This window comes from Danio aesculapii, chromosome 8 (assembly GCF_903798145.1).
Source record: "Danio aesculapii chromosome 8, fDanAes4.1, whole genome shotgun sequence".
NCBI lineage: Eukaryota > Metazoa > Chordata > Actinopteri > Cypriniformes > Danionidae > Danio > Danio aesculapii.
The window spans coordinates 31,164,360-31,179,956 of record NC_079442.1 but is presented as its reverse complement, the minus strand read 5'-3'; the positions used below and the strand labels follow the sequence as shown (position 1 = coordinate 31,179,956).

Below are 15,597 nucleotides of genomic sequence, written 5' to 3'. Positions count from 1 at the left end.
TTGTTCAACATTAGAAAATGCATTATGAAAAATCAATGTTGTGCTTGTGAACATTAGTTAATGCACTCTGAATTAACATGAACTAAGTAAATATCTTAACATTAACGTTAACAAAGATAAATAAATACAATAATAAATCTATTACTAATTGTTTGTTCATGTTGGTAAATACATTAATTAACATTAACTAATGAACCATTATTCTAAAGGTGCCATATACTCCATTGGTTTAATAAGTAAAATTTTCTTTGATATCTACATAGTAGGTTTATGGCTTCAGTAAATTCAAAGAAATCTACAGAAATGGTTTATAAGCTCATTTATTACTCTATAAAATACCCATACAATCAGAAGGTCCATAATTGACTATATATGGCTTGTGTTGTGAATATTAATGAGCTCCGCTCTGACGTGCCTCTCTCGCAGACACACACAGAGCAAGATGTGCGCTGACAAACATAAACCAACCAGAGTAACATTACCTATTTTGCTCACCAGTTGTGAATAAAGACCAAATTATAATTAAACTTGACAAAAGAGAGTGATAGAAATGTATGGTGTTGTATTTTGAAGCTATAGTCAAAGTAAACATAGCCAGGGATTAACATCAACCTCTGCATGAACATATGACAGTTGAGCGAGAGTGATTTGACATGATTCAGCAGTCTACGTGTATTTGTCGAAACACATGTATTAAATTTCACAATAAAAACAATAAATTAACAAAAGACGTACCTAAACATACCTTAAACCTCTTCAGATTGGAAATGAATAAATATATAATCTGTAAATCTTGCATTTTGCATCCTGGGGCCAGTTTAAACATGCCTAGTGCTGTTGTGGTCCAGTAATGCACAGTAAACAAATTGCAGATTGTGTTTTCAAAATAAAAGTCCCAACTGCATAGTAAGCTTAAAATAACTTAGGGGGAAAATTATAAATGTTGTCTCACTAGAAACGTTGTTGCTTATCAAACGCAGCATGAGACGTGCATATTAATGATCTCATAGCTTTTTTCTGATCTCAGGGCTTGATGACATGGCTGCTCATCAGGTCTGGATAAATAACCTAAAGTAGGCATACACGCAAATGAGGAGGGCATGGCCTGTGAGTCTCTGTCTTCTGATTGGTTCGTTGTCCACCGGGGTTTTACACTCATGGAATTTACATGAGAATGAGGAAACAGTGGTGTCTGAGGCTCACAGTATGCCCATTTCCATATACTGATCTTTTATTATTCTACTATGTCTTTGTATATCCGGATTTTCATTATAGGGCACCTTTAAAGTGTTACCAAAATCACTTTAGCTCACCTAAATATATATTACAAACACCCATTTCTTCTTATAAAAAGTGTTGGTTTTCAGGATACGTTGATGAACAGAATGTTTAAAGGAAACAGAGATATTTTGATGATTCGTATCAATACAATTTTGGTTTGAGCAATACTCGTGGAAAGATTTATTCTACAAGACTCCAATAAAGTGGCAAAATGTTTTACAAAACTATATATTTAAAATAAAACAGTGCAAAGTGAAAGAGTACGGATGATTAATATTATGCTTTAAAGATGCACAATTTTGCACAGTGCACGACCCACTTTACACATTTAATTTAGCTAATGTTTGAGGCTTCTTTAAGAGGCATGCTCTGATAGCGATCACATGCAAAGTGATAAAACATAATTAATAACCCGTAACCTGCCAAACTGACTAGTGCGCTGATTTGCATTACCTACCACCGTCAATTATCACCCGTATTTGGCAGGTTAGTGGGTGTTAATTTCAAACCCTGTAAGTTTAAGGTGTAGATGTATTTTGCAACATCTTCAAATTGTAAGTATGCAATAAAGATTTTTTTTTTATTTCAAGAACAACTGCAAGACTATTGACAGGAAATGTGGCAGCAGTGAAGGCAGAGTTACCATTGAGAGTAATGTTTAAATTCGGTGTATTCTCTTTGATTATTGTTCCGGCTGGAACATCACAGCCTTGTAAATCTGAACAAGGTGCAAATGAAAGTACCCACTTCTGCACAGGAAAGCAACAATAAACCCAGACTCACCTTGGGAAGCTGAAAGTAACTTCTTAGGTGCTGATGTTTCCTGGTGGCTCACTTTCAATGCCGCACAGCTAGAAGCTCCTTCTGCACTAGATGAAAACTTGAACTTGATGACACATTTCCCAGAATTTGTCTGTGAAAACATTTGAAAACTTTCCTTCAATGGACTGTACTCAGGGGTTTACCAGATGTTAAGTGGTTTAAGTTATTTCCTTTAACTGTTCAACCTAGTTTTGTGTAGATTACACAAGAACACTTTCCACTGTGCCAAGTTGTAGAAAAACTCTTTGCATTGACTCTGACAAAAAAGTATTCTAGATCACATTAGTAAGACCCTGTTTGCTTTCTTTCTTCATTTAATAGCAATTAATTCCTTTTTAAACAAGTTGCAGTACAACTCAGGGTTTCAGAGAGACTGAAATTAAAAGACTTAGTGTTGACTATATTGGATCCGACAATTACGATGCAACACACAAGAGTAAGTAGCAATGTTTTTACTATTGCTTTGTGTTGATTATTTATAGATTTTCAGCAAAACTACCCATTTAATTTTCAGCACGTCACAGCATTGTCCAAGAGTTATAAATATGCAAAACTGTTACCCAACCATGGCACTGGGTATTTACCTCCAAGTCCTGAATACAGAAAGCCTATCAAAATCCTGTGTTTTAAAGAAGCAGGATAGAAAGAGTTTATTACCTTAAAAAATACTACAGTGTGTTTGTTGTCAATAGAGTAAAATTTATGTTCGGACTCTTAAAATTGGTATATTTGCTCTTTATTCATCCATTTACACTAGTGTATTTTCTTTCAAAGTGGCATTTTAGAAAGAAAACACTCCACATCCAGACTGGCATTTGTACTGCTATTCAGAATAGTGATCTCCACCCTTTTACAGAGTAAAACACATGATATATTACCATTCACACTGACTGAGTATGCACATTATTTGCCGACCTCCAAACTTACTGTCTTTAGTTTGTGTAATGGTCATATAATAGGAGCTCAATGAATCATGAGCGATACGGAATACTCCAGAAGACCAGTCAGAAAGTGATTGTGCATAGGCGTATTCCATTAGTCTATATACTGAAACTAAACACCGGCATTTACAAACTAAAATGGGGTCTTTAGCATTTTCAAAACGCTCCATTTTTGCAGATCAAAAAAATGCATATTTTTGTCATGCATGCACATGCACTCCGGTGCTTGCGGCGACCCGAGTTCGATTCCGCCTTGCGGTCCTATGCCAATCCTTCCCCTCTCTCTGCTCCCCATGCTTTCCTGTCAATTCTCTCTACTTTCCTATCCAATAAAGGTGAAAACCCTGAAAAAAATAATAATAAAAAAAGCGTAGTTTTGACGTCAGGTGTAATCATAACAAAATGGATGTGTTTTAAAACAAAAACACATTGGTGTAAACAGCACCTTAGCATATTAGTAGTTCAGTTTGACGAGTATAAACTTCTGTATGTGTTGTGTGCAGCAGGTGTAGCGAATTAGCTCAAAGTGAATTTAAGATAAATTTGAACGGGGCTTCAAAAGAATAGACTCTTAAAATCCGAACAAGCAAATCGTCCAGCGAGCGTTTGAATGCACGGTTGACTTCAACTACGGCTATTGCTATCAAAAATTTTAAAAAAGCAGGGTAACAAGATCAAAGTTTATGGCATTAGATTCATAAATATGCACAGGCACCTTTCTTTATACAAAATGACACTTTTTTAACTAATCTAACAGAAACTAACACCTCACACAAACACACATTCTTACAAGTTCTAGAAAAGAGTAAAGGAAGCAAAATAGGAGCTTGAGAGAGTGTTAAGATGTAAAAGCTTCACATTTTGTAAGACCAAACCAAGCAAACCAAATATAATTTAGAATTACATTTCATTTACACCAATTCAGTGGTAATCTGGAATTGTTACGTGCGTTCCCTTTGGGATGTGAAGAACTCCCTCTGTTGAGATTGTGGTTAGCTGGTGGTCAGCTCTTTGTCCTGTGAGCCTGTTATTATAATAGGAACAAAAGCTAGGTGTGTTTTGTTTATGGTCAGCAGAAATAAATTGATGCTCCAATTTGTGTGCGAGGAGTGCGCATGTGCCATTTTATTGGCCCATTGAGACCGATATGCATGATTTCAACAACAAATTAAAGTGTGTGATTGTTTTTGTTTAACATAATAAATGTTTCATTTTGCATTAAGACCAGTATGAGTGATTTAAATAAGGAATTTTTTTTATCATGGTTGTTTGTTTCTTCAACATAATAAATATGTTTTATTGTGTATTTTAGCTCTGTGGAGCCCATTTGCTTCTCTTGTTTTGTTTTGCATTTGTCTGATTCATTTTGGTTTGGTTATTTTGTCTAGTTATTTTTGTCATGTCTTTTTTTTTGTTATTTATTATTTAATGACACCACATGTTCAGTTCAAAAGATTGGTATGTCTAATGAATTGACTATGTTTTGTGTGTGCCTGTGTTTCCTTGGTTTAAAAGCTCAATCTCTATCTGCTTTGATATACTGTAAGCAACAACATCAACATCTTGACAAGTCTGTTTATAACATAGCGGAGTTTTTGGTGGGTGTTGAAAGTGAGTGTGGGTCCTGTAATGTGCACTTCTATTGTTTCATTTGTAATATTACAAGGAAATACACAGTTGCTGAGGAATACACAGGAGAATGCCTGCTAATCAAATACACAAGCAAAACCAATGAAATATTAATAAGTCATTATAGCATAGTCAATATATACTTTATTTCCTGGGAGCTTTTTGCTTTTCTGTGCAATTTTTTTTTTGCATATTACAATAAAACATTTTCAGTGATAAGCTATAATTTACCTTTTTTGTCAAATAAACATTTATTTTTTTTGCTGTTTCTTCTTTAAAAAATAACAAGTTCCTTATATTTTGATGGTTTAATTAAAAGCTAATATTGGGCAAATGCTACTACTAGACATGATATTTTTTCCAAACACTTTTTATCTTAAGAACAAAGAAATCACTCAGCCTTTAAGTATGTTAAAATATAACATGAAGACAATAGTGATCTTCATTCTTTCACTCAAACCCAAACAAGCATGTGATCTGACCTCTAAAATGTGAAATCCTCTCACATTCGAACTAAATGTATTCAATGCCGCTGATGGAGCATGTGGTGTAACTAAAGCCTGGGAAAGTTGCCATGGTGAAAGAGCCACGGAAACTGCAGCCCGCAATTTCCTAATCATGTTAATCGACTATAATATGACAGCAGTACAATAGAAGAGACAGATAACAGTTAGTTATGAGTGTGGACAGCATCGGCGCGTTGTTGAGACGTTCCTGTTCAACTGGCCATCAAATAAAAAAATGTTCAGGAGCGTCTGGAGAACAGGACGTGTTTGTTAATGACAGGTAATGAAGAACATCATGCAATAATGTTGTTTGGGACTTATTATACCAAAGACGTGCATGCTGAAATGAGACGCATATTAGGATCTAGTTGTCAGGGTCTGGCAGGTCTCAGATGTTTGTTCATTTTTTTTTTTTTTGACATATAATGCTATTTTCAAATTATCCAGTTTTCTATGCAAAGTATGATAGCAATTGACTGTTCCCAGGTCAGGCTGAATACATTACCTCAGATTTCAGAATGAATGTGTTCATGGTTGCAGTGCAGATTTAGCAGTCTTTAAATATGAATATTTACTTCTGGAATTAGACTTTACTCGTAATGTGAAATAAGTTTGCATTTTACATGTTTTTTTCACAATGTTGCTCTTCTATAAAAAGCTTTATTGTGGAAGTAAATTGCATCAAGAAAGGACTAAATAGCACCTTTCAGCTCAATCATGCTGTGCTTTCCGCTTGGAACGTATCGTCATGCCTTTAAAGGGTTTGGTTCCTATTCAGCTCATACTGTGATGGAGGAAAACAAAACAATCAGTGTGACACTGAAGGATGACTGAAAAATGTAGTTCAGCTTCAGCAGATCTACGATAAACAAGTTAATTAAAAGAAGATATATTGCAGTTCAAAAGTTTGAGGTCAGCAAAACAAATTTAAGAAATATTTTATTCAGTAAAGATTCATTTAAACAAAGATGTGAGCAAATATATTTTTAATTGATATTACTAGAATGGTTAGAATTATTATAATTCTGTTTAGGAAGTACAGTGCTCAGCATATATAAGTACATCCCTCACAAATATTTTAAATTCATATTTTTTAATAGGAAGCTATACAATATTATATTTGTGTATATACATTAGATTAGTCAGTACTGAAGCCTAATCCGGAGGTTATCTAACAAAATAACTTATGATAACAGTCCAAAAACTAGTACATCCAAATTTATATGTTATAGAAAATTAATAAATACAAATTTTTAATAGAGGAAAAATCAAGAGAAGCAAAAAAAAATTTTGAAAAATTTAGTTGAAATTTTATAGGTTGTAATTTTTTGCTTTAATTTAATTGCCTTATCTTTCAATATCTAAATATGTTTGGTGGCTAAAATTTTATTTTATAAAAATATCTGTTTAATTAATCTGTTTTATTTAAATGCACCGAAATATTTTCCCTGTGTTTGCGTGGGTTTCCTCCACTTTCCAAAGACATGCGCTATTGGTGAATCGAATAAACTAAATTGGCCGTAGTGCATGTGTGTGAATGAGGTTGCAGCTAAAGGGCATCCGTTGTGTAAAACATATGCTGGATAAGTTGGCGGTTCATTCTGCTGTGTCAAGGACTACTCATTTTCACAACCAATTAACCAGATTTCTATATTTTTATCATACATAAAAATAACCAACGGCATACTAGAGACAATGTAAGCCATTAACTTTCTTCTTTGTACTGATGATTTCCTGATGATGCTTTTGCATTGTTTAATAACTGATAACTAATTAGAGAAAATGTCTATTTTTAATTATAATTATCATTATTTACTTGTTTATTTAGCTAGTAAAATAATTAATTAAATGATCAAAAAGTAATATTATAATAAAATGCATATAATAATTACTATAATGAAAAAACATATTCTTATATTATTAGTTTATTAATGCAACAGTAAAACTACAAAATTGATACATATCTTTGTTTTTGCTTTCAAACATTCACATGGAATTTAACAGCAAAATGTGCCGCTCCAAGACCCTGAAAACTCTTGTATCATGCGCTGCTCATGTCAAAGCATCACAGTGAATCAGATTTAATACTTTTTATTAAAAAATTTTTATATATGCAACGCATCAGATTTTATATTTCTATAATCATAACAGTCTTTACCATGTGATTAGAAATGACTATAAATGGTTAATGGCCAACTAATAACGCTTCATATACTGTTTTTTTTATATATATTTCTGGCTGCATATGGAGCCTGGCAAGTAAATATTGCAAACATTATATAATTGTGTGTGCAACCAAATAAAAAATTTGATAATAGATGCTAATAAATAACATATATTCAATAAATTACATATACAGTTGAAGTCAAAATTATTAGCCCTCCTGTGAATTTTTTCTTTTTCAAATATTTCCCAAAATGATGTTTAACAGAGCAAGGCTTTTTCACAGTATTTCCTATATTTTTTTTTCTTCTGAAGAAAGTCTTATTTGTTTTATTTAGGATATAATAAAAGCAGTTTTTATTTTATTTAAAACCATTTTTAAGGTCAATATTATAAGCCCCCTTAAGCGGTTTTTCCATTGTCTACAGAACAAACCATCGTTATAAGACTTGCTTAATTACCCTAACTTAAGTACTTACTTGAACCTAATAAACCTAGTTAAACCTTTAAATTGCACTTTAAGCTGAATACTAGTATCGTGAAAAATATCCAGTAAAATTTGATGTACTGTCATCATGGAAAAGATCAAAAAGAAATCACTATTATGTTTAGAAAAAAAACATACAGGGTTATCACTGTACATAATTGTAACATTCAATGTGTGTTTTGTGCACGTTTCATTTATTTTTGCTCCTGTTTATTTTTCCCTGCTGTTTCTTTATTCCTCTAGAATTCGTTCATTGGCTATCTCATGAACCTCAACCAATCAGTTGCCATTCTGTGTGGTTTAAAAGAGCAAATCATCTTTATTTCTCAGTCATTATCATCCGTCATCAATTATTGTTTGTTATTTTAAACTACTCTTCTGCATTTTGATCTCCCTCTGTTCAGACCTTGGTTATAAATCTCTATTGAATTGTTCAGGAAGCCTTTTACCAATTAGCTGTAAAAACTCCAGAGCGATATAAGCCAACTGCACTTCTTTTGTCTTCCGTCTTAATCAGCACCACGAATGCCACAATAGAGTCGCGTTTCTTTTAGCACTCTGCCCTTAATGTATAATTACATAATTAGTCTGCCACCATTAATTTAATTGCAACCTTCTGATTAGAGGCATTGCATAAGGCCTGTAAAACAATGCGTTATGTGACTGTTATTCCAGCGTGTGCTTGTGTGTGGTCCATCAATACCTGCTGTGTGCTTGCGGTGTAGACCATGACAGCCCAAGGGTTCGGGAAAGAGTCGCCCTGCAGGTTGAGGCACACGTTTTCCCCGGGACCCTCAGGATCCCAAAACAGACTCCAGGCGCACCAGCGCACACACTGCATAAACGCTGCTCTGGGCACAGCTGTGGATGTCAACTAGTAAAATAAAGAGAGAAGAGAAAGGATGTCAGGAAGAGATATTTTGCTCTCACTTTGTCCTCAAATAGCACCGTCTGATATCTCAAGGTATCGGAACAGTGTGTTGCTCTTTGAATGGGACTAACTTGTGCGGAAGGGTTAAAGTTAAATTTCACGATTGCTTGGAACAAAATAAAGATTTAAGCTTTTTTCAGACTATAAAAATGTGGAAAAGACAGAAAATTAAAGCAATTAAATATATATAAAGTATTTTATATGTTGTATACATTTTTATATGCATTTATTTAAATTTACAATTATTAAAATGGTGGTCCATTATGATATCATATTTTAAACTTTAGTTGATGTGTAATGTAGCTGTGTGAACATAAACAACATCTCTGAATGTAATACAGTCAAAGTGCAATGCAAAGGGAGACATTGGCTTCTACAGAGTTAGCTTAGCAAAGCCTACAGCGAACGAAGTTTGGGGACTACAAAAAAAATACATCCGGGTTTGTGTGATCAGAAACCCTTCAGGTTACGTGCATTAACCACACGCATAAATCCTGCGCAGCGAAGAGGTGTGGCCAGGGGCGCTGTAACGTTAGAGCAGAGAAAGCATCTGTATTTGGGCTTCCAAAGGACACAACACAAAGAGAGAAGTGCTTACAGTTTAATTTTAATTATGTTCCAGAGAATTCTAAAAAATATAAAGCTAGTATTTGACAAAGGACAGCTTCCAGAATGTCTCTCAGTTCAGTGCTGGATTTGGCTAAAAACTAAGAAGGTGCAGCTGCAACCATGACAGAAGAAGCTGTGGATTGTGAGCCACAACCTGTAAGAATTTTTATTTGTTAAAATTGATCTATGAAATGCATGTTTAGCATTAATGGTATGTTGTAGCAAGGATATTAACAAGGATGTAAACAACAGGAAATGCTGTTTGGCACCGTTAACAATTTAGCTACAAATTCATATTTATCCGTCAAATCGCTATAAACACCCATAATCTTCACCAGCGCTGCAGTGTCTCTCTATGCGGCCGCTTTCCATGCGTTCTACATCTCAAATAACAAACTCACAAAAGATATGTGAACCTTTCATATTACTTACATATGATTATTCCGAATAAATGTGAAAGACACTAGTCAGATTTTATTCCTGTCTGATTCAGACTCAAACTGATACGGCTAACAGCTACTCCGACTGACAGTATTTACACAGCGCAAAAGCGTGTGCTTGTAGTGGCATGGCTCTTTTCCTGGTGAGGTGGAGCAGATCCACGAATCGCAGCACATTATGTTAGCTGATCAATCAGAGCCTCCTGAGGAGCCTTTCGGAGGAACTAGGAAATATGGCAGTCGTTTTCATGTTAGCCGAATAGCTGTATATAATTAAAGAAAGATATCTGAAAAAAAATAACAACATTTTTTTTACAAATGAAACATGAGCACACATTGCTTTGCATCTTACGAACACAACCAAGTTTTAAAAATACACGCTGGACCCCTTTAATAATTATAAGATAAAAATAAGAATTTATTCAATAAAATTCTTTCTTTGATCATTTATAAACAAATATTTATAGTATGATTAAGTACAGAAGTACATATTATCAAGTACAAAAAAAGCAATAAAAATAAATCAGAAATAGTGTTTTAATTTTTTTTATACTTGACAATATTTTTATAAATGTATTATGCTTATAATTATTAATAATAATAATAATGATAATAATAATAATAATAATAATAATATGTTTATTTACACTTATTTGAAGTTATAATTTTTTTTTAAATAATTAACATTCTTTCTTTGTTCATTTAAAATTTGATTTATACTTGGTGTTTATTAATATACTTAATAATAATAATAATAATAACAATAATAATAACAACAAAACAACAGAAAATAATAATAATAATAATAATAATAATAATAATAACAGAAAAAAACATTCAAACATTAAAATATTTTTTTCTTTAGGCTTTTATCACAGTTATTGAATAATACAGTAATATTTTTTTCATTTATTCCTATTTTAACATTCTGTTTTTTCATACATTTTATTATAAACATTGCATTTATTAAAAACACAGAACCAAACAACTAACATACTATTATTTCCACAACTATTAAATACACAATCAAGGGGAAAAAAAGTTATTTAAATTATTTGCAAATATTATTTGATCATAAATATTTAAACATTAATAGTTTCCATTTAATTAGAATTAATATATTTCATAATCAGCTGGACAGTGTTCTCCAATTTGTAAACCAAGCTGCCAGAAACACTTTTTCTGAATGAAACATCAGCAGCCATAATCACACAAATGAGAACCATTCGATCATTTTATCTCACAAGTCACAACAAGTATACACGAACTTAGTAAGCGAAGCAGGCCAAGTGAAAAAAAAGAACGAAAGATGACTGATAAAAGGCAGAAGTGAGCCTCCTCTTGGCTTTAGCGGTGATCCCTTGAGATCAAGCATTAAAGGCGATCAATAAATGAGCTGGTCAGGCTCAGCTCACCGTAATTAATCATGATAGAAAAAGAGCGAGGCAGAGGAGGAATTATTCAGCCCTTCTCTCTGAGGTTTGATGTATCTGGCCTGTGATATATAGGCTGTATGGTAAATACTCCGCAGTTCAGCAAAGAGTGTTAATACAGGAGCTTTATCTCTCTCACGGAGATGTATTTCACACTTCACAGGAGATTTAGCTTCAGCTTTAGCGACAGGGACAGCAGTTGCTCAGTCTCTCAGATTCGCTGTGCCACTATCAGCCTTGAGTAAAAAATGTCACAAATCAACTCAATTATGAGCTTTCAGAAGAAACTTGTACTCGGAGAAAGTGCTGTCAGTCCCTTTCAGAACCAATGACAAGTGAACATCGGCAGAGTGTGACTGTATAAATGACAATACAGATATTTCAACTACTTTCAAATGAAACATATTAATGATACGATACATGTTTAAAGATTAAAGAAAAACATTTAAATATTTCAATAGTAAAGTATTGCATTATTATTACTAGTACTATCATAATATTCATTTTAAAATCCATTACATTCATATTACAAAACTATATTAAATACAAAAAACTTCATTTATAATAATATTAATAATAATAATTATTATTATTATTATTATTATTACTATTATTATTATTATTATTATTTATTGCTATTATTATTATTATTATTATTATTATTATTATTATTATTATTATTGCTATTATTATTATTATTATTATTATAATTATTATTGTTATTTATTGCTATTATTATTATTATTATTATTATAAGTATTATTTATTGCTATTATTATTATTATTATTATTATTTATTGCTATTATTATTATTATTATTCTTATCAGTATTATTTATTGCTATTATTATTATTATCATCAGTATTATTTAATGCTATTAATATTATTACTCTTTTTTTATGTAATATACACTCACCAGCCACTTTATTAGGTACCCGTCATCAACTGCTCGTTAACGCAAATTAATTTGTAATAATCAAATGGCGGCAACTCAATGCATTTACAGTAGGCATGTAGACATGCAGTTCAAACTGAGCATGAGAATGGGGAGGAAAGGTGATTTAAGTGACTTTCAACGTGGCATGGTTGTTGGTGCCAGACAGGATGGTCTGAGTATTTCATAATCTGCTGATCTACTGGGATTTTCAGCCACAACCATCTCTAGGGTTTACAGAGAATGGCCAGAGAAAGAAAAAATATCCAGTGAGCGGCAGTTCTGTGGGCGCAAATGTCTTGTTGATGCCAGCGGTCAGAGGAGAATTTGGCGTCAACAACATGAAAGCATGGATCCATCCTGCCTTGTATCAATGGTTCAGGCTGGTGGTGGTGGTGTAATGGTGTGGGGTATATTTTCTTCACACACTTTGGGCCCATTAGTACCAATTAAGCATCGTGTGAATGCCACAGCCTACCTGAGTATTGTTGCTGACCATGTCCATCCTTTTATGACCATAGTGTAGCCATTTTCAGATGGCTACTTCCAGCAGTAAAATACACCATGCCATAAAGCACAAATCATCTCAGACTGATTTCCTGAACATGACAATGAGTTCACTGTACTCAAATGGCCTCCACGGTCACCAGAAGTCAATCCAATAGAGCACCTTTAGGATGTGGTGAAACGGGAAATTCGCATCATGGATGTGCAGCCAATAAATCTGCAGCAACTGTGTGATGCTACCATGTCAATATGGACCAAAATCTCTGAGGAATATTTCCAGTACCTTGTTGAATCTATGCCACGAAGGATTAAGGCAGTTCTAATGGCAAAAGGGGGTCCAACCTGATACTAGTAAGGTGTACTTAACAAAGTCGCAGATGAATGTGTGCGTGCGTGCGTAATAAAATGTATTTAAATTAAGGATGCACCAAACTTGAACACTTGGCCAAAAACCAAAAATACTTAGTAATAATTATTTATTATTTAAAAAATAACAAAAACAAAATCAAACAAGCCAATAAAATTACCACATTTTATCGACAGTAAAATTTTATTGACAGTGAACGAGTTAAGAGGCGGATGAAAATTCAGTGCATCCCTAAGTTAAACACATTATTACACACTCAAACATAGGAGATTAGTATAAAGGAGGTTATAATTATGTATTTTGAAACAATAATTACTACAGTATAATAATAATAATAATAATAATAATAATAATAATAATAATAATAATAATGTATTTTATATAGCACCTTTAAAAGTTACTTTCTCAAAGCACTTTACATACAAACCAAGACAACATACATAAAAGATACTACAATGATAAAAGATAAAAACAGATAATAAAAGTATCTTTCCTGAGTTTTGATGGAAAACAAGAATTGGCATGAACATACACATATAGTCGTCAATATCAAGGCTCAGGGAAGCCTAGAAAACAACTCATTTTAAGTTATAAAAATAAAAACCATGTACATTTAAAAAATGATATTTTTAAAAGAAAAAATATGAAAAGTATTTAAAATATAAATATTTAAGATTCTGTGCTCTATCTAGGTCACTGCTCAAACATCTAAATCTGTGATGCAGATCACCATTTGGCTGCTTTTCAAATCATGCTGCAGAAAATGATGATCCACAAACTTGTGGAGTTCACGCAGCTCAAGTGCTGCCTTCATTAAGCAAAAAGAGCTTGTGTGCACTCTTACATTACTGACACCTGGAGAGCTGCATAACACATGCTGGGATATTAACTGGCAACTATATTTCTAAATAAAGCATCAGCAGCTCCAAGAAACACATTCCTTCTAATGGCGGTCTATTCATAAAGGTGTAGACTCGGCAGAGAGCCAGTCTTCCTCAAAGGAGACGTTTCCTTCAAATCCATGCATAATCCTTCGAACGCTTCAGATATTTAAACTGAAGTTCCCCAGCTTTTGTTCAACCTAACATGGTCTGAAGATTGAAATAATCGCTGCTACATAATTTACCCCGAATCCTTCTTGTCAGCTCCCAAGCTCCCCTCTCACTGGAGTCAACACAATTTCATTCTGGAGCGTTTCCCGCTCTGAAAGAGCTTTTGAAGAGATTGATGCTGAATCTCTCTCTGGAGATGACTTTGATTAGAATTATGTCTTTTATATAACACAATAATTGAGATCTTTCCTGCCTATTGATGAAAACAAGAAATGCCATGAATTTACAGCCGCAACATCAAGATTGAGCAAAGTCTAGATAACTTAAAAGTCCTGTGAAGTGCTTTGAAATGTGCATTTTTAATCGATGTTTGACGTCATTTCAACTGAAACATGAAGACAGGGCAGGACATAGAGTAGCTCCTCCCTTTTTAAAATAAACAACCAATAGTGTTCTGTTGTAAAGCATTATGAGAAAATGAGGCAGATCAGATACTAGAGAGCATTTGATTGGTCAGAAGATTTGATGGGAAACTGAAGTATGAGGTGACAAGAAAAGAATTGTTGCATTGACAAACTGCAAGCTTTGGATGTCTATATTTTCTAAATGCAAATTTTGTCACTGTTTTGCAGCAAACTAGCTCATTGATATCAGACAGACATATTGATACTTCACTGTAAAATAGTTACTTAAAATAAGAGAGCCTTATAATTTTTAAGTGAACTATGTGCATAATTATAAAAGTTAAGTCAATGGGTTCAGCTTTCCACATGTTTGAAATATACAGTATATGAAATATACAGTAATATATATATATATATATATATATATATATATATATATATATATATATATATATATATATATATATATATATATATATATATATATATATATATATATGCGACAAACAAAACAATTAGTTTTTTTATATTATGTTTTTTTGGCGGCGCGGTGGCACAGCAAGAAGGTCACTGGTTCGAGCCTCGGCTGGGTCAGTTGGCATTTCTGTGTGGAGTTTGCATGTTCTCCCCGCGTTCGCATGGGTTTCCCCTGGGTGCTCCAGTTTCCCCCACAGTCCAAAGACATACGGTACAGGTGAATTGAATAAACTAAAATTGGCCATAGTGTATGAGTGTGAATGAGTGTGTATGGATGTTTCCCAGAGATGGGTTGCAGCTGGAAGGGCATCTGCTGCTTAAAACATGTGCTGGATAAGTTGGCGGTTCATTCCGCTGTGGCGACCCCAGATTAATAAAGGGACTAAGCCAAAAATAAAAGTAATGAATGAATGAATGAATGAATGAATTGTTTTTATTTATTAAGAAACTGTTATAAACTGTTTCTTTTCAATGGGTTAAAGTTAAGATAGTCTGTTGAAATAAAAAATAAACCCACTATAAAATCCACTATATCTCTTACTTTTATGCTATTCGGGAGCCATGTGCACCCACTGACAGGTAAAATCTGCTTCTCTGCATCTCGCGTTCAAGTT

The 15,597-nt window shown here is 33.3% G+C and overlaps 1 protein-coding gene across 1 annotated transcript in view; it reads right to left on the bottom strand.

Moving 5' to 3' along the window:
* LOC130233593 (nephrocystin-4-like) overlaps positions 1-15,597 on the bottom strand; it is a 301,343-nt gene that overhangs the window by 125,431 nt on the left and 160,315 nt on the right. The window contains exons 9-10 of the mRNA XM_056463720.1: positions 8,533-8,703; positions 2,065-2,194 (exon numbers count right to left, since the gene is read on the bottom strand). Of these exons, the coding sequence (XP_056319695.1) occupies positions 2,065-2,194; positions 8,533-8,703 (301 nt within the window). The remainder of the gene's footprint in view (positions 1-2,064; positions 2,195-8,532; positions 8,704-15,597) is intronic.